A 26,870-nucleotide genomic window follows, 5' to 3' on the forward strand; every position below is an offset into this window, starting at 1 on the left:
TTTAGCGGCCCAGGGTTTCTCTGGTTTGGATCCTGGGCGCGGACATGGCACCTCTCATCAGGCCATGCTGGGGCTGCATCCCACATAGCACAACCAGAGGCGCTTACAACCAGAATATACAACTATGTACTGGGGAGTCTTGGGAGGAAGAATAAAAAAAAAAGTTATTTTTCTTTAAGTATTAATGGTAAAAAATAGTGACATTCTTTAGCATACTTTATAATTTTTTCCCCAAAATGTTTCATAAATATTGTCTCATTAAATGTTGGAACTAACCATCTGGTTAAGCAAGACAGTTGGTTTATTAACCTTTTTTCAGATGAGAAATCCAAAGTTGCAAGAACTTATTTGTATGGCATACATAAGTGATAATTATAAGATATGAAGCTATAGCCTAGATCTCTGACGCTGAGTTCTGTTCCGTTCTTCTGTAGATACGCTATCTTTTTTTGCGTATAGGTGACCATATACTTATTTCACCAGCATTTTTCCATTGTATCTTTAGACTCCATGTGACATTCTAGGAAGCATTTAACACTTTATTGAATCAACAGAAAATGAAGGAAAATACATCTTTTCGCAGTATCTCCTGATGTCTTTTGGACTTTTTTCTTCTTTATTCCCTTCTGAAAAATGTACTGTGAGCAAAACTGCCTTTTCTCTATTTCAAAATGAACTGCATAATATTTCCAAAGTGCAATGTACCTGTACTTTAAATTGTGAATCAACTAGTAAAAAATTTTAAAAGACTTCTGGGACAAAAGAGCAATCAAATGCTAAATAGTTGCTTGGGGATGAAAATACATTATAAATATTTATTTTTAATACTTTTTCTATATAACCTTTTTGGAGGTCTTTTGAAGGTTTTGTTTGTTTGTTTGTTTCCTTCTTTCCCTCTTCCCTCCTGCCTTCCCTTCGTAGTATAGAGTACTGTTCTGTAAAAGCTGTATTCTATTTATGCCAAGCCCTTGAATCTAATTTTGGAACAACTTCTGTAGGTAATTTAAGTACAGGAGGTAGACTGAATGTTCATTTTATTTTTCATTTATATGTGATATCTGTTTGGAACTAAAATTTCTCTCTTTTCAGAAACAGAAAAAAAAAACAATTATTTGGGGATATGTAGACCAAAGGCAAGTGATCTGAGAAGTAAGCACCCTTGTTCCTAGAGGAAAAGTCACTTCAGTTTATGGGAAAAGATATATTTGACCAAAACCAAAGGATTTCACAAAGAAAGGATAGTATACAATAGGCTTTCAAGAAAAAGTTTACAGAATGATGAAGGAAAATGTGTCTCTGTTTTTATGACCTGCCTGGAATATAGGATATATCTTTTTTTTTCTGACCCACTACCAAAGGAAGGTTGTGAAATTGCTGTGTTCAGTAGTGTTGCCCTAGAACAAGACACGCTTATAGTGTGAAAGTAATAACTTCTATCTGCCTTACTCTCAGACTTCATGATCTTAGAATAAGTAGACACTGGCTCAGAGTTTAACCCCTGACACTTTTCCATTCTCAACCTGGCATTTAAAATTAGTAAAATGCGGATTTAACCTTCATTTCTTCCCTCAGGTCCATGTTATTTCTGTATTTCTTTAGTTATTAAGTGGTTTTTGATAATGAAAAAATACACATTGCGTTGACTTTTAGATATGTTTTATCATATACTATCCAGACTTTAATGTAAGGCATCTCAGCCATGTATGTTCAACCATATTTTAAATAAACAGACCATAACCATATTTTAAATTAAAATTGGGCAGCAGTTGTTTCCTATGAAGGAAACAGAAAGGTGTTGGAAAAAAGTGCTGAGTAATTTAAACCACATTTCAATGTAGTAATCTCCTTGAAATCAGGCTCTTTCTGAAGTGTCTTATTGCTACTATGAAATAAAAACAGGAATAAATTCCAGCCTTTAATGCATTTTATTGACCTGTACATAACATTACTTACAGCGCACATTTATATTCCATTTGTGCCCATGATTAACACTTTATTGGCGTTATTATTGTTATAAAGTTGTAGTGTATAACTGTACTGCAAGTTTTTGTGGAATTAAAATAAGCCAACAATAGGATTATCATTTAACATTTAGAACAGAATGGTTAAATCGTCTTTGTTGGTCAGTGCAAGCAAATAACAAAGGACTTTCTGCTTTGTTTTTGCCGTTTCTGTTGGTAAGGAACGCTGTTATATACTGAATTTTATTTGAGATGTTTAGGTTCATCAGCCATGGCATTGGGAATCTTTTTGTCATGCTGAGTTTTTTCACTGGAATTTGTTATGGCATTTGCTGTAAATAGGATTTGACCTGTATAACCAACAGATACTGTAGTATGTTATTCTTTATCAGTAGTTTTCTGTAACTTATTATGTCTACAGTCTTTGTGTCCCAGCCCACCTTTATAATATTCTTAACAGGTACCCTTGTGAAGGTGAAAATTTCAGGTTTTCAAAAACTTTGAAAAAGCGTCTAGTGTTCTATTGCATGCTTCATATGGTAAGCATCTCATTTTATAAAGGAGACAGATTAGGCATTTGGGACTGGGAGAAGTCATGTCACTTTCTCCCTGTCATCTAATGAATTAAGTGGACTTGAACTTTCTTTTCTCGTTTCCAGTAGCATTTGGCTGAGATGTGAAGAGTACTTGCAATAATTGTATTCAGAGTTTTCCACAAACTTGGTTTCTTATAAAAATCCCCTAAAATATAAGGAGCAAATTAGACATAACCTAATATTTTCTATTCTAATTGATTTTAAAAAGAAAACTGAGTAAGTAAAATGAAAGAAAACAAACACTTTAGTCTGTCCTACGTACAGTATTTTATTAATGGTGGGGTTTAGACCAGTGTTTTCCACAAATATAATACATCCACATGTTACCTAATAATTAACATTTTTCTCTTGATTCTGTTCATGTTGGTTAAACCCACTTTATACAAAGTTAAAATTTATGAATGTAAAGACATTCTAGGGATATTGGGTAAATGGTTTGTCTGAAATTTTTCAGAACTTTTCTAACGTCCATTTTGTGCACAAAAATCTTAATTGTAACAGTGCCATACATCTAGTTTATTAGGAAGCTCGAAGGATTAGAGTTAGAATTGTTTTATCTACTTAGAGTGAAGAAAGTTTATTGGTGAAATAACATTTATTATTGTAATTGTTATTGCTTTGAGTAGCATAATTTCACTGTATGTTACAATCCATTAGCCATTGTCATTCTCATGAAGTTCAGTAAGAAATACTTCGTATTTAATACCTTTGCTTTTGAACAACACTAATAATTTTGTTTCCCTTTGGGGCATACAGCTGTTTCCAGCCTACTCAGCACCATGTCAGGGCATAAAATCATCTTGACAGAAAGCTCTAAATTATAAATAGTCCCATAATGACATTCAGCTTGGGTGGTACATTTATAAAAGGAGTTATTAAGGAAAATGTCATCCCAACCCATTACTATAACTGGGATCCTTCACATTTCTGCAGCCGTGGTACCCAGATAATATTTGCATATGTAAGCATTTAAACAATTAGGACTATCAAATTTACAAGTATAAAGATATACTAGGGATATTGGATAAATGGTTTCCTAAAATTTTCTATCACAAATACCTCCTAATACATGCCTTCTCCCTATGGAGACTGCTGAAAGACTGGAGTATTCAGACTCCAAGGTTGTGATACTATTCAACAGGCATAGCACTGGAGATACTCCATATATGATAAAAGAAAAAAAAAGAATTAGAAGTTGATTCTTCTCATTGTTATCTTATAGGCAACTTCAGAATATCGGATGTTGAATAAAATTCTGTGAGCACTTTTTTCCTAGTGTAAATGTTGATTATAAGTTACTTGGTGTTACTGTTCTGATTTTTAAATACCCAGTTAATTTTAGCATCTTATTGGCACATTTAAATCCTATGAGAATTTACTTTTAACTCAAGGCATATTTTTCTTTGAACAAAATTATATTTTTTCAAAACTCTAATTTTTAAATAACTGTATTTCTATAAATCATCTATTTTGTACTGCTTGTGTAGTAGATTATGTCAGCACCTGAATGTAGGACTAGGTAAGAGAGAGTGAATGGGGAAAGCAGAGGATGGTAAATTTGTAGTGAGTCCGTGTTGTAGAGCTACACTTAACAAGCTTTAGTCTGTGTTATGCTCATCACTGAAAATATCTAGAGCATTCATTGCTGGGTTGAAGCTGGCATTGCAGAGATGTTATATTAGATTAACAGGAACATTTAATCTCTGTGAATATGTGTATGTGTGTTTATGTATATGCGTATATGAACATTTATTTTATATAAAGTCCTATCCCCTAACTCAGGAGTTTGTAAACCTTGTTGCATGGTGCTGCTTAATGGGCCATGATCCGTATGTCAGACTTCTAATTCAGTTTTTAATCACATTTTCTCCTTTGATCCCAATTCCTTCTCAATAGAGACATTTTCTTACTAGGTTTCTGCCAGTTTAGCAACATTTATTCCTCTTTTAGGCATGTCTTGAAAACAGCATAATAGGTTTATTCTGTCTTTTCTCAATTTCTGTCTCTTAAAAGTGATTTTTGTCAAAGGTTCAATGTTCTGAGTTGTTCCCTATGCCACCTAATCACTTTAGCCACTTAGCTTTGAAACTGTCTGGTGAAAAATAAAGTTGTACTGGCAGATGTAGGTCAATTCGTTTGATTTCTCATTTTCCTCATTCCCCCATAACATGACCCAAGGATGATGAGAAAGTATAGTATTTTTAGCTTTCTTTTGAAAAGCTTTACATTCTGAGTGAGTTTAAGCCACTCCAATTTCTGATACTTTAAGAGAATCCTGCTGTTTATTCTAGATTAGGCTCTAGCTTTATAAAATAATCTTTTGTGTTAATGTTCAGCAGGAGGGGAGCACAAATCAGTCAGTTTGATTTATTTAGCAAATATTATTTATTACCTTCTGTTATGTGCCAGGCACTGTGCTTGCTGCTGAGGATAACAGTGTTGAAAGATATTTTCAGAGGAAATCATAAACTAGTGAAGAATATGGTTAAATATGCTTAAGCCTTTGTTGATTGGTGAGTTAAATTGCTAAGTAAATTATTTTAGGCCCCTGTAACAGACTCATAGTGATCTTATGCTTAATACATCCCTGAGGATGAGTCTGAAAGTTAGAGGGTTTTCATTTCATTCTTTTCTGTTGACATTTTTTCTTTCATCGTTTTTTTTTTTTTTCTGCTTTATGTCCCCAAATCTCCCCGTACATAGTTGTATATCTTAGTTGCAGGTCCTTCTAGTTGTGGCATGTGGGAAGCCACCTCAACATGGCCTGACGAGTGGTGCCATGTCCGTGCCCAGGATCTGAACCAGCAAAACCCTGGGCCGCCGCAGCAGAACTCTCAAACTTAACCACTCGGCCTCGGGGCCAGCCCCCGCTTCCGTCATGTTTTTAATGTGGTCTTGAGCAAGCCCTACAATATATTTATAAAGTCGGTAATGTCTGTCTGTAAATTATTATGAAATCTTTGGGGGGAAAATGCTGGGTCAATAGAAATATTGTCCTTTCAACAAACATGTACTGAATATCTCTGATTGAAGCACTGTACATTAGGCTCCATGACCAATACAAAGGTAAATGAGACAATTGTCTAGGTCTAGGAACTGACAGTGTAGGGTATAGGGTAGAAATGGGGTTGGGGGAAGTGTGTGGAGAAGGGGGTAATAGTCAAGACATTTCTTTAGTACTTTCATGTAAAAGCAAATGTATGTTAAAATGAGCATCTTATGATAATTATATTCTCTCTTATGACTCTTTTTCCATCTGTTCATATGATTTGTAATGGGATATTTTCCATAAACTTAATGGGCTCTGTAGACTCAAAAATTGTTAGTTTCTTATCAACCTAGTTAAATAGTTTTCTTTAGCTTTGCTTCCTTTTCACTTGTATTGCCAGAGTACTTAATCATTTTAATCATTATTAAAATACATCTTCTGAATATCAACTATATGTGTCAGGGTTTTCAAGTCTGAATAATATATCACACCATTTCATGGGGTGGGGGGGAAGTCCTCAATGATCTCCTTCCCCAGTGTTGACTAAAAATATTATGTCAATGTTACCTAAATATGTGGTGATATAAAATTAAATATAAATGCTTTATACTTTTAGCTCTCGTGACCGTAATAAATCTAATAGAAGCAAACTATAAAATCAATAAAAATGTGCATTTCCTACATTAATTTAGTGCTATGGATGAAGTTATTTTCCTGAAACTAAATTGCTGCTCACAGTGTGACTGTGATCCTGGTAGCTACAATATAGATTTTTTTGAGCTTGGCGTGCTGATGGGGCCATGTGCCTTCACATGACTCAGTTTTCTCAGCACACTTTTCCAACCCACTGGGAAAACTTACTCGTATGGTGTAGTGTTAGGTCATGTGACCTTCATTTATGAATCATTTAAATATTAAACTTTTTTATTTTCTATTTTCTTAGTCTGTGATACATTAAGAAGTACTTGGCTTCAACACAATGGTAAATGCTTCAAAAAATGTTGGCACCAATATTATGTAACAATACTTTGTTATGAGATAGCAGTCAAATTATCAGAATCTGCTTTAGTAAAGTTTTTAGATTGTTGTGGAAAAATTGAAAATTAGAAAGTATGGTAGAGGGGCTGGCCCCATGGCTGAGTGGTTAAGTTCATGTGCTCCTCTGCGGTGGCCCAGGGTTTTGCTGGTTCAGATCCTGGGCACGGACATGGCACTGCTCATCAAGCCATGTTGAGGCGTCATCCCACATGCCACAATTAGAAGTGCTCACAACTGAAAAAATACAACTATGTACCAGGGGTCTTTGGGGAGAAAAAGGAAAAATAAAATCTTTAAAAAAAAAATTGTAGAGTATTCATGGACCACTAAAGATAGACTCTCAAAGATGTCTTAGACTCTAGTTTGAGAAGTGTTATAAAATGTATGATATATACATATATATAGACACTGTATATATGTGGCATAAACAAGTAGAAATCCAACACCTGTTATAAAATTAATCATACAGGTACTACATGGATATAAATTACTACATTGTTAAATGTAATGATCAAATTAACTATTGGATAAGTTACTTTTATTTTGTGGGTGCAGTCTAAGCACTTAATACAACTATGTGAAATTAAATTAGGTTCTTTTTCTGATGTTTTTGAGCTTGCATTCTTTTTTGTAAAAATGAGGAAAAATAAGATTTTGTTGGATGATACTAATAAACGTGGATTAAGAATAAAGCAAGGCATTGCAAATCATTTATGTAAAGGATAATAACAGATTCATTTTAATAAAAGGCAACAGAATTGTATTGAGCTCAGGATAAAAACAGTAGTGGTCATCACTAGTTATCTTCTTTACTGGGTTAGGTAGGTAAGGGAAGAGTTTGTGTTTTTGTAAGCATTTTCTTCCTACAGAGTTATCAGACTCTATAGTTTATATAACAGGAGGCTTTACTAACCGACATCTGCTGCAACTCTCCCTTTCTAGGTCTAGGGGAAATACTGGCCCTCTTTCCCGCTGAGTTCAGCCTGAGCTTCTCAAGTCGTTTTTACTAGCTTACAAGATAACCACTGCTAGTTTAAAAATAAGCCAATGGTTTTAGGGGAAAAAATACTGAAAGGGAGATGGAGAAAGAGTACAAATAAAGCATAAGGATATGGACAAACATACGTAGGGGTCGATTCCCAGCCAATTCTCTTCAGTTCATAAATGCTGGAGAAATGTGCTATGTTGGCACCATACGTTACTACATTCGTCACCCGAGTCTTGGTCATTAGTTATGAGAAAGGAACAAATGAAACTATGAAAGGAAAGACTTATCTTGATTTTCTAATGCAAAGCATGTAAACCCAAAATTTTAATATTTTATTCTGGCTATCTCTGGGAAAACAGTCAATTTATGTTACTTCCTGGTTTAAATCCTTCAAAGACCTTACCACTTCTTATAGGACCTTCATGCATTTTCTCCTGATAATCTCATAAGATCCCTCATTGCGCATTGCATGCCAGTGACAGTGACCTATTTAGTTTGTTCTTTACTAGACTGTGACCTCTGTGAGAAAAGGTCCCAGAACTTCATGCAATACTTAGCATGCAATAGGCTTTCAGTAAAATTTTAATTTAATTGAACTTTAATTGGATGATTCTGGGCAAAAGCACTTTGGCAGTGAGTAGATTTTTTCCACCTTTAGTATATTCTAGAGCAGAGCAGTGAAGATTGGAGATAAGAAACAAGTTTTAGAAGACCAGAAAATACAGATTTTGCACAAACTCTGAATAGTTGAGTTCAATTCAACCTGCATTTATTGAGTAATCAACATTTCCTGCTATTCATGAAGTTTGGTAACTTGTATGGTTATCAAAGCCACGTTGTTGAATATGTACAGAATGATGAGGGATGTAAGAAGTATAAAAAAGACTGCAACCGTTATGCTGAAGTTTCTGTTTTTCGTTTTTTAATTTGGTCTCCAGAGACAACTTGTGAAGACAAAAGCATGAGTATTTCAAGTTTTCTTTTGAAAACTGAGTCATAGATGTTGCATTTCAAGCCAAGGAAAGGTTTGATTATTTTACATTTCATGGCTTTTTAAAATTCCAGTTGCTATAACAACTTTGCTATTTCTTTATTATTTTTAGCACTTCAGTTGCCATAACAATAAGTTATCTTAAAAAATAGCAATTTTCTTTTATAAGGGAAAAATCTCTTTCAATTAAAAATGAATTTGAATCAACATTTCGTTTCTATAACGTGAACCCATTATTTAAAATGTAATTGTGCTGCTCTGTTTTCATGTAATTTTAGCAGAATTTTACAGGAGATGTTTTAAGGTTCACCATTTCCCTCTACGTTTTTACTGTACAAAAACTAAAGGTAGGTGGCTGTATCGAATCCTTTCTGTGAGGCAATATCTAATAGGATTTCACTGATGTAAAAATGTTATTAAACAATTTAATTTCCAGATTTGTTGTTCCATAAAGTAAGAGAAGAACATGATTGATGGATAGCTCTTACATGGAAGATGTAAGAAAGCTTGGAATTTCCTTTTCTCCTGTGTTATTTTTAAGTGTATTTATCATGTCTATTGCCATACTAAAACGGTTACAACCTCACTTACCTAGAAATAACTGACAGCTCAAGCCTGAGCTATGGCACTTTAATCGTAGAGCAATACTTCTATTTACTCTTTAAGAAAAAATTCTTGAAAGCATGGTTTTTGATATTTAAGCCTCTAGAAAATTAAAGATAGCAAATTAGAAGAGGAAAGAGGACTACTGCTCTATTTGCTATGCAAATAGAGTCAGAATATAGGGAGCTGTATATTCTTTTCTAGGTGCCTGGTTATTTGTGGAAATTAAACAAGTCTCTCTTGATATACATATCTGTATATACATGTATATTGAGTCCAGCAGCTACAAATGTATGATTATATCGTAAAACAGTGTTCTAATTTGACGTTAACAGTGATGATCCAAGACTGTCAGGCAGACGTTAAATTATGCTCAGAATTCTTAGTTTAAGAAGGCAGAAGAGTGGATGATACATCTTATAAAGATTTACATTTAAAATTTGATAGGGTAAAACAAAATTTTAAGAAATTAAAAAGAGAAACCCTCAGTTATCAGGGAATTGCAGGATCCATGTAACTGACATTTTTATAGACTAGTAGTCTAAAAAAAGGTAATTTTTATATTTCTGTGTTGCTAATCATGTAAATTTCCTAAGATGCATGGTCAGGTTCAGATAATATATTTGTTTTAAGAATGTACTTTCTTTTTTTTTGTGAGGAAGATTAGCCCTGAGCTAACTACTGCCAGTCCTCCTCTTTTTGCTGAGGAAGACTGGCCCTGAGCTAACATCCATGCCCATCTTCCTCTACTTTTTATATATAGGACGCCTGCCACAGCATGGCTTTTTGCCAAGTGGTGCCATGGCCACACCCAGGATCCAAACCGGTGAACCCTGGGCCCCAGAGAAGCAGAACGTGCAAACTTAACCGCTTCACCACTGGGCCGGCCCAAGAATGTACTTTTTAAAAGGAATGTTGAGAGAGATGGCAATTCAACAGAAAAGTGAAAGTATTGTTATTAATTTTCTAGTCTCAACACGTTACTTGTGGGTGTAGTTTTTTAAAGAGAAATGAGTAAACAAAAAGCCTGTTGATAGTAAGGAGTGTGTTTACCTTACTCTCAGTGAACTTTGAATGAACAACTGCTATGTGCTTTTCATGGTTTATTTTTAATTTCTAATTTTCATAACCAATTTTAAAAGATGGATATTATTATCTCCATTGTACAGATGAAAGCTGAGACACATGGAGAGACTAAAATACCCAAGGCCTCATAGTTAATGAACACTGCAGCCAGTGTGCCAACCCGAATCTGGTTCATTGTAAAGCCTACGCTCTCTAAGTTATAGTCTTCCTAGTCTTCAGACATATTAAATGTTCACTAAAGGTAGTATGATAAAGGTAGTATCATAATGTGGGGAAAATGGGAAGAAGGATCATACTGTGCATGGTTCTATTTTATTACTCTGCATACTATTTTTGACCAATTAATTTGATTTTAATTATATATTTTATGTTTGAGGGTTTCCTCCACTAAGAGTTAAACATACATGTAAATTAGTATTTTTCTTTCTTCATTTTCCTTTGTGATTGACTGAAGATAATGGACTCTCTCAAAGATTTTGCATTCTCGGCCAGTTGTCTTAGATGCCAGGTAGCTGGGGCAGTCTCAGAGTGTTATGTAACTGGCATTTAATAAGAGAAGTCTTTTCTCACTCAGTGTCTCACTTGCATCTGGGCTGTTGTGTCTGTAAGTACGAATACTGAGCCACGAGTCAGGTATACTGTTTGAGAGAGTGTGAAAGTAGGCCCAGGCTACATCTACTTGTTCTGTCCAGTGATATCTTTTTTTTTAGACATTTCAGTAGCTCTCATTCTTGATGGAACATTGCTTTGGAGGAGTCTGGTAGTTTTCTTTTTAAACGTCAGTATATATGATTTCCTGGCAATAGTTTAAAATTCACTCAAGTAATTTAGGGCTGTTATTTGATGGCTTTACACAGAAATGGAGCACTTGAAACATGCAGTGCAATCATAGCTTTGTCATTCTCTTCAGCTATAACTTACAAATAGATGACACGCCCAGATCTTAAATATTACATTTTGATGAGTTTTGACATGTATGCATGCATGTAACCCACAGCTATCAAGATACAGAATGTTTCCATCATCCCTGAAAGAGTTTCCATGTTTTGACATGTATGCGTGCATATAACCCACAGCTATCAAGATATAGAATGTTTCTGTCATCCCTGAAAAAATTTCCTTACCTTATGCCACCAGACACACACCCACACACACCCACACACTCCTGAGGCAACTATGTTCAGATTTCTTTCATCAAAAATTGGTTTTGTCTCTGCCAGTATGGACATATCACAATTTGTTTATCCATTCCTCTGTTGACGGATATATCAGTTGTTTCCAGTTTTTGGCTATTAAAAATAAAGCTGCTATGTACATTTGTATACAAGTCTGTGTGGATAGATATTTTCGTTTTCTATTGGTTGAAATTGATGAGTCTTAGGGTTGATTTATTTAATGTTATAAGAAACTCCCAAACTGTTTAGAAGTTTTTAAAGTCGGGACATTTTACATTGCTACTATCAATTTATGAGAGTTTCGATTGTTCTGCATCCTTGCCAACGTTTAGTATTTGTCAGTATTTGAATTTGAGTCATTCTAGTGGAAATATAGTGATATCTCATTGTGATTTCACTTTGCCTTTTCTTAACGGCTATTGATGCTGAGTTCTTTTTCATTTTCTTGACGGCTATTTGCGTATCTTCCTTTGTGAAGTGTCTATGACAGTATTTTCCCACTTTTTAATTGGGTTATTTGTATTTCTATTAACAAATTGTAGGAGTTAGTTTATATATTTTGGATACAAATCCTTTGTTAGATATATGTTTTGCTAATATTTTCTCCCAGTCTTTTCACTTACTGATTTTCTTAATGGTACCTTTTGAAAAGCAGAATTTTGAATTGAAGTATAATTTATTAAATTTTTCTTTTATAGTTATTTCTTTCAGTATCCTAAGATCCCTTTATGGGGCTTTCAATCTAGTTATGGAGACAAAAGTTAATGAAATAGATCATTATAAACTATGATAAGTGTGGAATCTAGTCTAATCTGGGAATTCAAGGACGATTTCCCTGAGTAAGTGGTATTTGAACTGAAACCTGTAGATTGCATCTGAGGTTAGTAAAAGAAATGTCATGGCATAGTAAGCAACGGGTACAAATATCCTGCGGCAGTAGGGAACATAGCAGATATACGTGTGACTGGGGATGGGTGGAGTGCGGGGAGGTAGAGCCAGTTTAGCTAATCCTAAACAATATAGAAGAGATGTCAGGTTGGATAGATATATGGAGAGCGGATTTTAATAGGACCTGTTAGGACTTTATCCTAAGGGCAGTGTGATACCACTAAGTGTTTTAAACAAGGGAGTGATATCATCTGGTTTGCATTTTGGAAAGAATATTCTGTCTGTTTTGTGCATAATGGATTGAAGAGAGGTCACAGACAACTCAGGAAGACCAGATTGGACGCTGCTGCAGAAGTCCACACACAAGATGATACTAGCTTGTTTAGGGTATAACAGTAGAGATGGAGAAAGGTTAACAGATGGGAAAAGTAGTTGAAGAAATAGATAAATTCTCAATGCATGCACCTTTTCATATCTTTAAAAATATATGTTTTAAAAAACTGTTTACTTTATCCTTTGTTTTTTGTTTTTTTTGTTTTTACTTTTTACGATGTTATATTGGTTGTGTAGTTCTTGATACTCAGTGCCTACTCTTTATCCTGTTTACTATTGATGGCTAATGTCCTTCCTTTGCTTTGCTGTTTAGGTCCTATTGAGTAGTTGCTTGAATTGCTTAGATGTTTAATAATGAAATATTGATACATATAAAGGAATATATAAAATGTATTTAAGGTATAAATGAAAAAGCAAACACATGTGATGTATCATCTCATAAAATTATACAGTTTTAGCTGTTAGAAGTAATTCTGAACAATCCCAAATAATTCCTCTTAGATATTCTCCAACCAGCATTCATCAGTTGAAAGGAGAGGGAGGTGGTTGATAATAACTGTAATAAGAATGACAATAATAAAACACCTAATGACCCCTAAAATGAAGAGAATTATGCCTAATATAAAAAACAGAGAAAACTTTATGTAATGAGCTATGTAAATATATGATATCAATGCTATTTTGTTATTAGAACTTCACATTGTAGATTAGTTCCTATTATAATCAGATCAGAAAAAGGATGGAAAAGAAGAAAAGTGAGGCACTATTAGAAAGATTCAGTCTGTATAAAGAAGAAAATTATTTTGTTAGAACTACTGAAGGTTTTTTAAGGAAGTTAGTGGAAGTTTTGAAAGAAGGAAGCTTAGTGGGTCAAAGGCACTACTTCTCTGCCTCTCATATTATGATATACTTTTGGAAGCATGTACAGTTATGGATTATTTTCAGTATTCTTAGACCCAACTCTCTGCCAGAAATTATTTTTTGGAAATAAATGTGTCAAACTAAGGTGATCTAGTATTTGAATTCCTCTAAATGAGATTTTTTCCCATTTCTCTGATTTTGGAAATAGTACTATTCAAAACTTTTAAAAATATGTGAAGTCTATACTTTTAAAATGATTTGTTTAGAATTTTGTGACTTGAACTAGCTTTAGTAATTGATGATATTTCACTTTTCAATGGTTTTGTAGTAAAGCTTAGTATTTAAGTCTTTTTTATATGGAATGTGGGACCCGAATATTTATCAAATGTAATTTTTATTTTGAATATTTATTATTATTATAAAAGCGAATGTTAGTTAAAGACAATCTTGTTTGATTTTAATGCTTTTAGATATCCCTAAAAGTCAAATTGCATCTCTGTAAAGTAGGACTTTCTAACCTTTTTGTGTTAAATTTAAATACTAAGATTATTGTTCTACCTTGTTTTATAAATTTTTCTGGTAATGAGAAGTGTGCTTCCATTCTGTATTTCACCCTGAAGATTTTAACAGTAATATGGACTTCCTGAAAGGCAGTTCAACAGGGAGGAAAGAATAGCATTTTCTATTCTTTAGAAATCATTTTTTGAAATCCAAAATAATTCTTTTTAGATATTTCCTGACTGGCAGCCATCAGTGGAAAGGAGAGGGAAGGAGGGAGGGGTTCCTTAACATGGTGTTAAGAATGACAGTTTTCACAACTCTGTAAAAGAAGTCAAGTTATACTTACCTTCTCTAGTACCACTTTCTTCCTTTGGAAGATGATACTTATGGGTACCTACTTAACAGAGATTTAAGATTTTTATAGAGAGAAAATATATAAAGCACATGACATAATGCTTGCACATAGAACGTGCTCAACAGATGTTAGTTATCTTTCATTTTCATCTTAATTTTCTGATTTAATTCTGAAATACTTTGTAAATTAGTTCTAAGTCACTTTTAAGAAAAGTGCTGACCCCATACGAAGTAGGCTTAAAATAGTGAATGTTTGTCCATAGTAAGTCAAAATAAATGGAAATATTTTCAACCTCCATCAAATAAGCTTAATTTGCATTCTTCTAACTTGGGTTTGGGTAGCTCAAGTACTGTGTGACAAAGTTCTTTGGCTCTTTGACTCTTTTTCGTATTAGGATAAAAAGCGAACTAAGCAGTCATTCTATTTATTTCTAATACCTACTCTTCTTAGGTCATATCTGACCTTAAATAGTTCTCCAAATAGATTTTAGTGTAGAGCTATTAGTTTCAATGCTTTGTTTATACTATTAAATACATCAAATTCGGATGTTTAGTGTGGGTTTGGCAGGGATTAGAGAGATTATTAAGTGACAACTTCTATTAATCAAAATATAATTATATTTTAGAGAGTAAAAATCATAGCTATATCACTTGAGTTCCTGAAGACTTAGCTGATTTTTAATAATTAATAAGTTTTTTCTGCCAATGAGCATTAGATTACTGCTGACTTTTTAGTGTCATAGTACCTTGTGGTAGTTTCTCTATAGGTTTTAAAGGTGTATCCCAGTTTTTTTGTTTTCCTGTCCTGTCCATAAGAAATAATATTTACAAATGCTATAAGGAAAATACCGTTGGAAATTCATACATGCCATTAATCTGACATAAGGATCGGTCAGTTCTATTGTCTTCTTTTGTCAATCTTGATCGGAGCTTGCCGAGTAAGTCTATAAGCCTGCATGTGCCTGGCAACTGTTACCTAGTGACAGTTTGAGCTGCAGTAGCCATTGGCTGTGCTGTTGATTGGGGCAGGAGGACCGAGTCACCTTTCTGATGGTGAGTTCTTCTGCATCAGCTCAGGATGAGGAGGAGGAGCAGGGCTCCGGCTCAGGTGGAGGCAATGATACTGAGAGACTGTGAAGAATATACCGACAGCATCCTGGTAACTGCATCACAGTAAATCGGACTTCTGAATCAAGCAGCCCAGCCTAGCAGCTGATAAGAGTGAATGTAGGTGAGAAGCATTGCCTTATTCATGTAACAAGAGAACTATTTTGTGATAAGTGAAACTAGGAATGTACAAGGAGGACTATCCTGTGGCTATTAGAAAAGAAGGAGGACTTCTCTGAATGACTTGGTGGTGCACGAGAAAATAACTTTTGGAAGAATGCTTTTTATTAAGCTGCTGCATTGTTCCTGAAGGAAATGTTTTTATTTCTAATGCATGGTATTGCTTCAAAAGATATGACAACAAAGACTGGCAAGAGACTCTCTGAAATGCCTATACTTTAAAAAAGACTTTTGACAAATGTTAACCTGATATCAGAATGACCTTGGAAGCCTTTTGGATGGATTCTATTCTGCCAGCCTCTCAGTGTTTCAAACTCTAGAATTTAAACTCACCCTGATGCTTTAGAGGTATTTTAAAACAAGACCATCTTATAATCTATCTAATGGCCCCTGTATTAATTGAGTACTTGCTCAAAATAGAATACAGAAATAGAAGAGGCATTTTCTTAACATATGGCTGCTATATAACTGCAAATATAACAGACAAGGTAATTTTCCACTTTCAGAAGATTTAGTCGAAGTAATGATTTAATGTGTTATCTTCTAATGAAAATAGAAAAGATACAGAAGCATAGACTATGAAGCCTACTAGAAATATCTAAGTAATAAATAATGATAGCATTTCTAGTCAGAAAAGCTCAGTATATAGGAAAGTTTCTATTATTGTCTAGATTTCATATATATTAAGATACATATGTGAGATATAGGTGTGGTTGCAAAGGTGAGAAATAACTTTGAGCTATATATTTTATGATCATGCTCCATTATAAGGAAGGTGGCATATCAGTTAATGAAAGTTATTTTCAGTTATTGATGCCAAAATTAATAGCAAAGATGATTTATTTTCCTTTTGAAAAGGAAGAAGTATAAATTACATCACTGGTGGTAACATCAGCCACTGTAGTGGACTAAAACTGTTTTCATCTGAATGCTTAAAAAATGCATGCAGAATTAAAACTTCAGAAGTTTATCATATTTTGTCAGGTGTTAACCCACTGCTTATTATCTTCTCTATGGGAAATATGCTTTTTTTTTCCCATGACAGTTATAGGGCAATTTGGAGTCTCTTACCTCTGTTCTAGTCTTTTGTGCCCAAATAGAGATGTCTTTTGGAATTAACCTTGTTGGGGTGGGGAGTTTCTTAGCTTTCTAGAGAAATGGATCATAAAGTTTTCCCACCAGCATGAAACCCTAAACTAAATCCAAAGACACTCTTTCCCACAATGGACTTTTTCTTAGCTTTCTGAAAAAATCTGAGATCTTAATTATTTAAGTTTTAAAATATGAATCCACTTCTCAGGATAGATGAAACAGGAAGCTTTTCTTATTCTTTCTAGTTGATCCCCAAGAAACTACCTTTCTGAGGAGAACAAACAGTCCACAAAAGCTTTTCTTTCCTTGGCAATTGATTTTTTTTCTTTTTACAAATTTAATTTTTCATAGTACAAGGTAATCAAAAATCCATTTTATCTAGAAGTGCCTTGTGTCTGCAAAAAGTTGTTTGAGAGCACCGGAGGAAGCTAATTAGTGACCTTTTTTCACCTCCTTTCTAGCTTATCCCCCTCCCTTCCCCACCAAAGCTGAGGTGTGTCACTACTGCACTGAAGCTGATGAAGAGACTTGAACACTCTCTGGGATGCTCAGCTGTGACAGAAGCACTGCTACTGTCTACTGAAGCTGATTCTGCGACACTCATGTACAGAGTTTAACAGATGCTGGGCAGAGCACCTGCTTGCTGTAGCCAAGGCTGCAGGTTTCCTTAATTCCAAGCCATGAATGAATCCAGGTGGATTGAATGGAAGATCCTGAACGTGAGCAGTGGCATTGTGAATACATCCGAACGTCACTCCTGCCCACTTGGATTTGGCCACTACAGTGCGGTGGATGTCTGCATCTTTGAGACAGTTGTTATTGTCTTACTGACATTTCTAATCATTGCTGGCAATTTAACGGTCATCTTTGTCTTTCACTGTGCTCCACTCTTACACCATTATACTACCAGCTGTTTCATTCAGACAATGGCATATGCTGATCTTTTCGTTGGAGTTAGCTGCTTGGTTCCTACTCTCTCACTTCTCCACTACTCCACAGGTATCCACGAGTCATTGACTTGCCAGGTTTTTGGATATATCATCTCAGTTCTGAAAAGTGTTTCTATGGCATGTCTTGCTTGCATTAGTGTGGATCGCTATCTTGCAATAACGAAGCCTCTTTCCTACAATCAACTGGTCACCCCTTGTCGCCTGAGAATTTGCATTATTTTAATCTGGATCTACTCTTGCCTAATTTTCTTGCCTTCCTTTTTTGGATGGGGGAAACCTGGTTACCACGGTGACATTTTTGAATGGTGTGCCACCTCTTGGCTCACCAGTGCCTATTTTACTGGCTTTATTGTTTGTTTACTATATGCTCCTGCTGCCTTTGTTATCTGCTTCACTTACTTCCACATTTTCAAAATTTGCCGGCAGCACACCAAAGAAATAAATGATCGGAGGGCCCGATTCCCTAGCCATGAGGTGGATGCTTCTGGAGAGACTGGGCACAGCCCTGACCGTCGCTACGCCATGGTTTTGTTTCGGATAACCAGTGTGTTTTACATGCTGTGGCTCCCCTATATCATTTACTTTCTTCTTGAAAGCTCCCGGGTCTTGGACAATCCAACACTATCATTCCTGACAACCTGGCTTGCTATAAGTAATAGTTTTTGTAACTGTGTAATATACAGCCTTTCCAACAGTGTTTTCCAGCTAGGCCTCCGAAGACTGTCCAAGACAATGTGCACATCTTGTGTGTGTGTGAAGGATCAGGAAGCACGAGACCCCAAACCTAGGAAACGGGCGAATTCCTGCTCCATTTGAAGAGAACTACACAGTAAATCAAATGTAATCTGACAGTGGTTTTGGATTGTACTCTTGTTTCATTTGGAAATTTGCCACTAGAGAAATATTTACTTGAATAGTTTACTATGAGGTGAAGGGACTAAAGGTTTCTTTTTTTTTTTTTTCCTTTTTACATGTAAAAAAAGCTTAAGAAAAGGATGTATGGAGGGTAATCTCATGAGATAATTATAGTGTGTGAGTATAAATGTGCACTAATAGGAAAAATTAAGCACTGAGAATGAAAAAAGTATCTGAGATCTTCCACAGGACCTGGGCAAAGCCCCTCGGCGTCTCTGTCTTGTCTGACTGAACTCTCTCCTCTATCCCTGGCTCTCATTCTGTCTGTCTGTCTGTCTCGCTCACTCTCTGTGTCTTGTGTTTGTAGAAATTACTTGCATAAATTGCCCTTCATAGAAAAATGCTACATATTATATATGTGGCAAAGTATAATCTTTTGTGTCAAAGTGTACTTTTAAGCACACTCATCTATGATCTCTAAGTGGTCTCTCCATGGAGGATGCATAGTAAGCGTTGTATTTTGTTACCTGCCACACAACCCTATTTCTTGTGTTTTTATAACATCTGCAGCACAAATTTTCTGCTATGGACAAAAAGAAAGAGTACTTTTGTTTCTTCTGAGAAAAATTATTCTTGCTTCCCCTTCTTCCTAACAGCGTGCTATTTTTTTCTTTCCATTTTTCTTGATCTGTATCCTTTGGTACCTTAATCCAGAAGTGTCTTAGCTAATGAAGAAGAATCTACTAAATAAAGCAATTGTGATGTTAAATAATTTATTCCTTCTAACAAAGCAATCTATAGCCTATTTAAGATACTGTGTTAAGTGTTTTTAATGCTTTGGGAAACATTTTTATCTGGTTTCTTTTAAATTAGTTCGTGTGTCCAAAGTGGTATCTTTTTGCTACAGTGAAGCTTTGTTTTTCTTTTAGAAAATCCACAAATAGTTCTAAGGCATATGCCGAGTACTCACCCAGAAGTAAGATATGTGTCTTAAAGCTACTTGGTGCATCCATTTTTTTTTAGAGTGAAATATTAACTTTTTTGTGTTGGGTCTACAAAGCTTACTGTTATGTCCACTAATCATTTGTGTGATATGCATTTGCACATACCGTATTTTTTACAACAAAGAAAATGTAAATTATATTATGTCATCTGTGCCTAATGTTTTCTTAGCACAATATATAGATCAATGTCGCTTAAGGCATCAACACTGGAAAAAAACCCACAAAAACTTCTTTTAAGAGAAAAATACTTTTCGTGTAGCTGTTATTTAGATAGTTATATTAGACCAAGCTGCATTCATAGTGCTGCTGAGAATACAATATACTTAATTATGAAATACAGGTAAGAGCTATCAGTATTTTCTTTTGTGATGATCTGTTTTCATATTCAGAGATTAAACCTGTTTTTTAGTGTGCTGTATGGAATTGTGTAATAAATTGTCAGGGGTTTAAATGTAGCAAAATGGCATTTGAGGAATTAGTAGTAAAGCAGGTGTGAGTGATAAAACATCTAAATCTTAGTTTTATACCATAAGTTTCGTGCCTGATAGATATTTTAAAATTTATATGAAATTAGTATTTTTCTCCTCAGCACTTTTGATTTCTCTGTTTTATGAAATGCATTTAATGAAATGTGCCTATGACTCTTCAAATTGGAAGCCAACCATGTTTGCACACTGGTGGTTTGACTTCAGAGGTCCTTTAGGTCATCATTTTATTGAGGTTGTTCCAAACCCATGTATATTTTTAAACATGTAAGAAAGGTTTAAAATAAAGAATAAAATAATATTCTATATATCAAAATCAGACTTTGCTTCAGTTTAATGAAAATGCTTGCTTAGAACAAGAGTTTTTTTGGGGGGAATCAAACTTTAATTGTTTCACATTTCTGTGGTTTGGGTTGTTTATATTAATTCTTGTCCCTTGTTTGCCAGTGACATCTTGGATAAGTTGAAATACATCTTTCAAAGTTCAGACCAGTTCAAGGAAGACAAAGGAAGCATGATATTGCTAGCTTTTCAATTGTCATAAATAGAAGCTTCAACGTTATATGTATTATTTGAGAATCAGATTTTGATTCCTTTAGTTTGGTGTGTAAACATACTTAGAAAAGACTTGGTAGACCCTCTGTACAGAAAGCCTGAGGCTGTGTTCATTGCATTTTCCTCTTCTGGCTTTTCCTCCTGATAATAACCACAGTTATGTGCCAGGCATTGTATAAAGTTTTGCATATAACATTTAATCTTTATTACAATCCTTGAGTTAGATGTTGTTCTTGTTCCCATCCTAGAGATGACGAACTGAAGGAAAGTGATTTATCCAAGGTCCCTCAGTTAGTCAAGGGCAGAAGTTCTGCACGTTCAGTTGAGCTGGAGCCAAAGACTGTACCCTTAACCACTGTGCTGTACTGCTGCCTCTCCCCAAAGCCTTCAAGTGTTTGGGCCTCTGTCTGCTTTCTTCCCTACAAAATTCCTCTGAGTTTTCTTTTTGCTCACCTAAATCTTTTGCTTTAGTTCTTTCCTTATCTTGCGATATCTTTTTCCTTGATCTAACAGATCTCCTGTTAAAACGGCAATCTGGTAAGCCCAAACTTGCCAGTTCAGTCTGTAATCAAACTGAAACCCTGGGGCATGGCATTTCCTTGACGTTACTTTTGTTCATTTTTGTTAAGTTTTCGTTGAATAACTTTTAGAAATCTCTGTAAATTACTTTTGGGAAGAAATTTTTTTGAAGGAAAAGAGTGGAGAAGGAAAGCTTTATCATAGGCTGAAAGGGGAGCCTCTACTTAGTTCTAGGTTTAGATTCTTCATTTATTGTAATGTTTCATGTACAACTCTAGGGCAGGCCACTTAATTTCCTGTTGACATATTTTAATATGTGTTGTTATAGTAAGATAATACTTATTTTGAAACTATTCTATCTTTTTAAGATTAATGTGTCTTAAGAATAGAAAACATAACCATTTTTCTCATTATTATATTATATTCTGTGGTAATTATCCAATTTGGTTATAAATGACAGCCAAACCATAATGCTGTAGTCTATTACTACAGGATCTGTTATCTGTGGAGTTGTTTCTAAAGTTACATAGTGTTAGAAGGCTTTATAACCTACTAGTGTGTGAAACCTGGACTGAAATCCTGGCCCTCATAAGCTGTTTGGCCCTACGTAAGATACTGAGTGTTCCAAGTCCTCAGTTTTTTCATCAGTAAAGTCCAGAGACTTGTACTTTCCTGTTAGGCTGGATTCGACGACTAAATGAGGTAATGTAGTGTATGTGCTCAGCGTGGCTCATGGCACATAGAAAGTGTTCAGAATGTGGTAGCTGCTGTTATTATTTTTGTGGCTGTTATTTTTATTGTCATCACAATTTAAAGATCACTAATTCCAATTTAGGAAATTATATTTTATAACAGAATTAATCCGTTGAGGTTTTTTTTTTTTTGCCAAAATGCTAAAAGAGCATTTTTTCCCGAATCTGTTTACGCTCAGATTTTGGCTTAAGCTCAGATGTTCTTACATGTAGAAGACTTTCATAATTTTTGAAAGCTCATTTCCTAGGAATAATTATTCATGAAGACATCATTTAAGATTAAAGATATGCAGCAAGCAGAGGTTTGGATAAAACAGGGGTGATTCTGAGATTAACCTACCTCCTTACTTAGTTATGCTTAAACGTAACAAAGTATATAACAAAATAGCAAAGTTTATAAGAAACATGCTCAAACATTTCTCTTTCATCAGATTGGCAATAGTAGGAAAGAATTGTTCAGGAATGTCTTGCCATTTGTCTTTGCAGTTTAGTTTTCCTCATTTACTAAAATGGAGTTTAAGTTATTTTGTCATAAAAATGTTACCCAGAAGAAACAAAGATTAATAAGCAGATTTGCTGTACATACATCATTAATTATATGAGTTTAGAAATAAATGAAGTTGTTACCTTAACGGACTTCCCTTTGTCTCTCCCCACCCTGGAAGCTAATCATTAGATGTGAAAAAGATACAAATATGTGATAAACAGATAAAGAAGATTAAGATGTGGAGAATTTGCTAGTCTGACATGCTGAGCAAAGCATCACTTGTGTTCAGGGAGGACCATCACAGTGTACAGGAGCTGATGTTACTGAGTTGATGCTGTATTCTGATGTGTTGGAACACATCTTTTCCCTGAGCAAAACTTTAAGATTAAGAAGGAGGTAGAAAGTGACATACTCTATAATCAAATGTGTAGACATCGAGGAAAACAAAATGACTAGAAAAGAAAAAAATGGATTGTCTTTTCAGTGTTTCTTACAAATGAAAATTTTATCCAGTGCTAGCTTTGCTCTGTAACTTAAAATATTCATAATTTTGTTTAATAGTAAAAGTGGTTGTCTTTTAAAATATTAAAAGCGATGTGATTAGGTTTTTCATCTTTATTAATGTATTTTAAAAGCTTTTGTACAGTAAGCACTTATTTCTTTTGTAATTGGGAAAAGAAAATTGTTTTATTAAGAAGAATGCTATTTAAAAAATATTTTGACATTTCACAAAACAGTTTTTGTTGATTCTACAAGTCACATTCAGTTTTGTCTCAATACTATTTGCTTTTGAAGACTTCTCTAGTATTTGTTATTTCAGGTAAATTTTTCAGAGAAATTTGATGCCTTTCTACTTAAAATATTAGATGTTCTTCACTTATTTTTGCTTCAACACAATCAGTTCGAAGTGTTATTTGCTGAATCTGAAATGCATCTTAATCACTGTAGGGTTTTTTGACTCACTATTGATGGCACCTTTTAGCATTTTTCACATCTTTAAATAACAGAAAAATGACCCTGCATTAGGGAAATAGGGTCCAGCTGGTGTGTTAACTGCTTCACATATAGGCTAGATTCTGCCTTTAGTCTTCCATTTCCAAAGATCATATATATAACTTTTTAACGGTAACTTTTAAAATTTTTATGTATGATTCCCCATGAAGCTGAAGAAAATCAGGAGTGTGTTATATCTGATAGACGTTTAACATGACAGGCATATGTAATATCAGTACCTTCACTGTTGTGAATGGGACCAGATTTGTTTTGTTTTGTTTTGGTGAGGAAGATTGTCTTTCCTCCATTTTGTATGTGGGACGCCACCACATCATGGCTTGATGAGCTGTGTGTAGGTCTGTGCCCGGGATCTGAACCTGTGAACCCTGGCCGCTGAAGTGGAGTGTGTGAACTTAACCACTATGCCACCAGGCTGGCCTCAGATTAGTTTTTGAGATTCTAAATTTCTAAAACTTGTAGGTGATAGATGATCAAGAAACATAATGCATAAGGGTAAAATTTATTGAATGGAAATATTTGCTAAAATTCTAAAACTTCCCAAAATGCTACTTTATGCAAGAGAAATCACATTCATCTTTGACTGTAAAAATTTGACTCTAATTTTATTTTGTGTCTTCTCCTTAAGTAGGTGTAAATAAGGTTGATGCCAGTTCAAAATGCCCAAATATACTTTATAAGTTCAAAGTAATGGCATTATTTTAGTTGTGAGGCCCACAAAAAAAGTCAGGTACAAGTTATATAGCCTGTTCTTTAGAATTCAAAATGTATCTTTGAGTGCAATGCACACTGTAGCAAGAGATGACCAGTGCATTTGTCTGAAGTTATTCCTGACACAAACAAGTGTTCATGTATATACTCTGTGTAAAATACAATTTTAAAACATTTAGTTATGTTCCTAAAAGAGTTTGAAGTTAAAAATAGGTATCATTAGATCATACATTTCACACTAATACCCTCTTTACAGTTATTCCACTTACTCTTTCATGAATTTTATAATTAAAAATACTAAATTGGTAAAATTGATATTATAAATGATAGATTTGCAGAAGATTAAAAGATAATTTGTGAGGAAGCAGATAAAAAATCCTGGAAATCCTCATTTTAATATTTTAATGAGTTAAATTTATATTTGCATTTTTCTTATATTTATTATTTTGGCAAGGAAAATGTGATTCAAAATTCGATTTTTAGAATTGCTTGAAGTTTTCAGTTTCAAATAGAGCATAGTATTTTGTGTGTAAGAAAACAACTTGTGTGTAATGTATATCTAGGTTTTTGTGAAATGTTCTTCTTGCCACAATTTAGACTTTAAAATGTAATTTGGATTGAAATGAAAAATTGCAAATAGATATACATTCCATTTTTTGCTCTCTTCAAATAGATTTTGAGGAAAAACTTGACATCCTAAGAATTAGTTTTTTCTACTTTCACTGCCCCAAGGCAATTTTTTTAAACTTGTACATGTCCAAGATCTTAGAACATTACTAGATTTCTAGGTATATTTATTTGGAAATCAATCTGGAAACATACATTGTAAAGATTTATATTTAGAATGTAATGTTACTAAGTGGGTCTTGTGATGACTTCTCTTAGTTCAATCATCAGCTTCACATATCTGCCTTACTTTCTCTGTTTCTAAATGTGATTTAACACTTATAATTGAACAAACTATTAAAATTTATTACAGGACTATATCTTGATTTACTTTTACAGATTTTGAAGTCCAGGGCATCCAGTGGTAGCATGGGGGAAAAATGAAAGTGTGTGTGTGTGTGTGTGTGTGTGTGTGTATGCACATGATTTGTTTTAGTGCTTTTACTATGTTACAAATTTAGGGGGGAAATCCCTGCTTTCTCAGATTCTAGTTATTGTAGGGTTGTTAATTACTTTTGCCATAGCTGAAGGTACACATTTTATTGAAAACATTAGGATATGAAGTAACATTCTTGAGTGAGATTACCTATGATGCCCCAGTTTTGGAGTGTTAATGTGGGATATATTCAAATGATTCATTGTACCATGAGAAAAATGGAGACAAGTACTTATCTCTCCTGTCAAGTATGAGTTAAGAAATTCTTAGAAAACCCTGTAAGTTAAAATTTGAAAAAGCTTAAAATGCTTTTGAACATGTATAATGCCCTTGACAGTATGAATTAGATGTTTTCTAAATGCTTCTGTGAGTAAGCACTATCTCATTTTACACATAGAAATCTGAGATAAGATTTTTATTTTTTATTTATTTTTATTTTTTTATTTTTGAGGAAGATCAGCCCTGAGCTAACTACTTACCAATCTTCCTCTTTTTGTTGAGGGAGACTGGCCCTGAGCTAACATTCCCTGCCCATCTTCCTCTATTTTATACATGGGACGCCTACCACAGCATGGCTTTTGCCAAGTGGTGCCATGTCTGCACCCAGGATCCGAACCGGTGAACCCCAGGCCGCCAAGAAGCAGAACATGCGAACTTAACCGCTGCGCCACTGGGCTGACCCCTGAGATAATAAGATTTTTAAATGACCCTAACAAGATCATATAGCTAGACAGAGCTACTACTGACCATATGTCTTGTCTAACAATGGTTTTGCCTGTGATAAGGTTCTTGAATAATGTATTTATGGATGGCTGGTGGTAGTGACATGACCCTTCTTCCTTGAGTAGAAAACAAAGAGTGACTTAGTTGATATAGGAAGAATTCCATGTGAAATTTTATCTTTTATGAAGTAGAAAAGATTACCTTAAAATGAACTGTATGTTAAAAATGAAATTTTGAGATTGTGGGAAATTTTAATGAAATGCATTATTAGCACTGCTCATTGTTTTGATATTTCTTTAAACTATTTCTTGTTTGTAGAGGGCGATGAAAATATACCTCTCCTTTTAAAAACATGGCAGTCGTCTGCTGAATGTGTTGAGATATACAGACTGAATTGGGCAGTATTAGCTGTGTATATAAAACACTATAACCTTAAGGGTGAAAAATTGTCAAAGTTACACTGTATTCATATAACTACTTTTGAGAAGTAAGCATGTCATAGCCATGCACTTTATGTTCTAAATGTTCTTTGTGATGGATTTGTGATGTTGTTGAAGTCATCATAGAATGGGTTTTTCTGAAGCACTTCGATGGAAAAGGTCTTGACGTTGCTGGTTACAGTGCTTTATGTATGTATTGTGTATAGTCTATAAAATAATACTCAGGGAATCAGAGAGGTCAGTCTGAATTACTGATGTATTAAATAAAGCTCTTTTAATATATAATTTAGTTTTATTTCAATGAAATAATATGGTTACAGAAAAATTCAAGGAACTCAAAATTAGGCTAACTCAGGATTGCCTTATAAATGTCTTTAGATGAAACATTTCCTTAGTTTGTAGTATATGCATCAATTGAATATAAATAAATTCCACTAAGTTACTTGAAAAGTTTATTCTCTTAAATTTTTAAATTTTCCGTGACTATTTATGACTACTTAATTGTGATATTCATTAAAAGTGTTTGTAAGATG

At 34.4% G+C, this 26,870-nt stretch overlaps 2 protein-coding genes across 3 annotated transcripts in view; both read left to right on the forward strand.

Moving 5' to 3' along the window:
* Positions 1-26,870, forward strand: part of RABGAP1L (RAB GTPase activating protein 1 like) — a 666,720-nt gene that overhangs the window by 203,331 nt on the left and 436,519 nt on the right. The gene's annotated exons all lie outside the window — the stretch shown is intronic.
* GPR52 (G protein-coupled receptor 52) lies at positions 17,343-20,314 on the forward strand. The gene has a single exon (XM_046680644.1). It carries the CDS (start codon positions 17,424-17,426, stop codon positions 18,507-18,509), a length of 1,086 nt encoding a protein of 361 aa, XP_046536600.1. The 5' UTR covers positions 17,343-17,423; the 3' UTR covers positions 18,510-20,314.

This window comes from Equus quagga, chromosome 13 (genome assembly GCF_021613505.1).
Source record: "Equus quagga isolate Etosha38 chromosome 13, UCLA_HA_Equagga_1.0, whole genome shotgun sequence".
Lineage (NCBI taxonomy): Eukaryota > Metazoa > Chordata > Mammalia > Perissodactyla > Equidae > Equus > Equus quagga.

Coding starts and splice junctions, on each gene's coding strand:
- GPR52 (XM_046680644.1), top strand. CDS start 17,424: ATGAATGAATCCAGGTGGATTGAATGGAAGATCCTGAACGTGAGCAGT.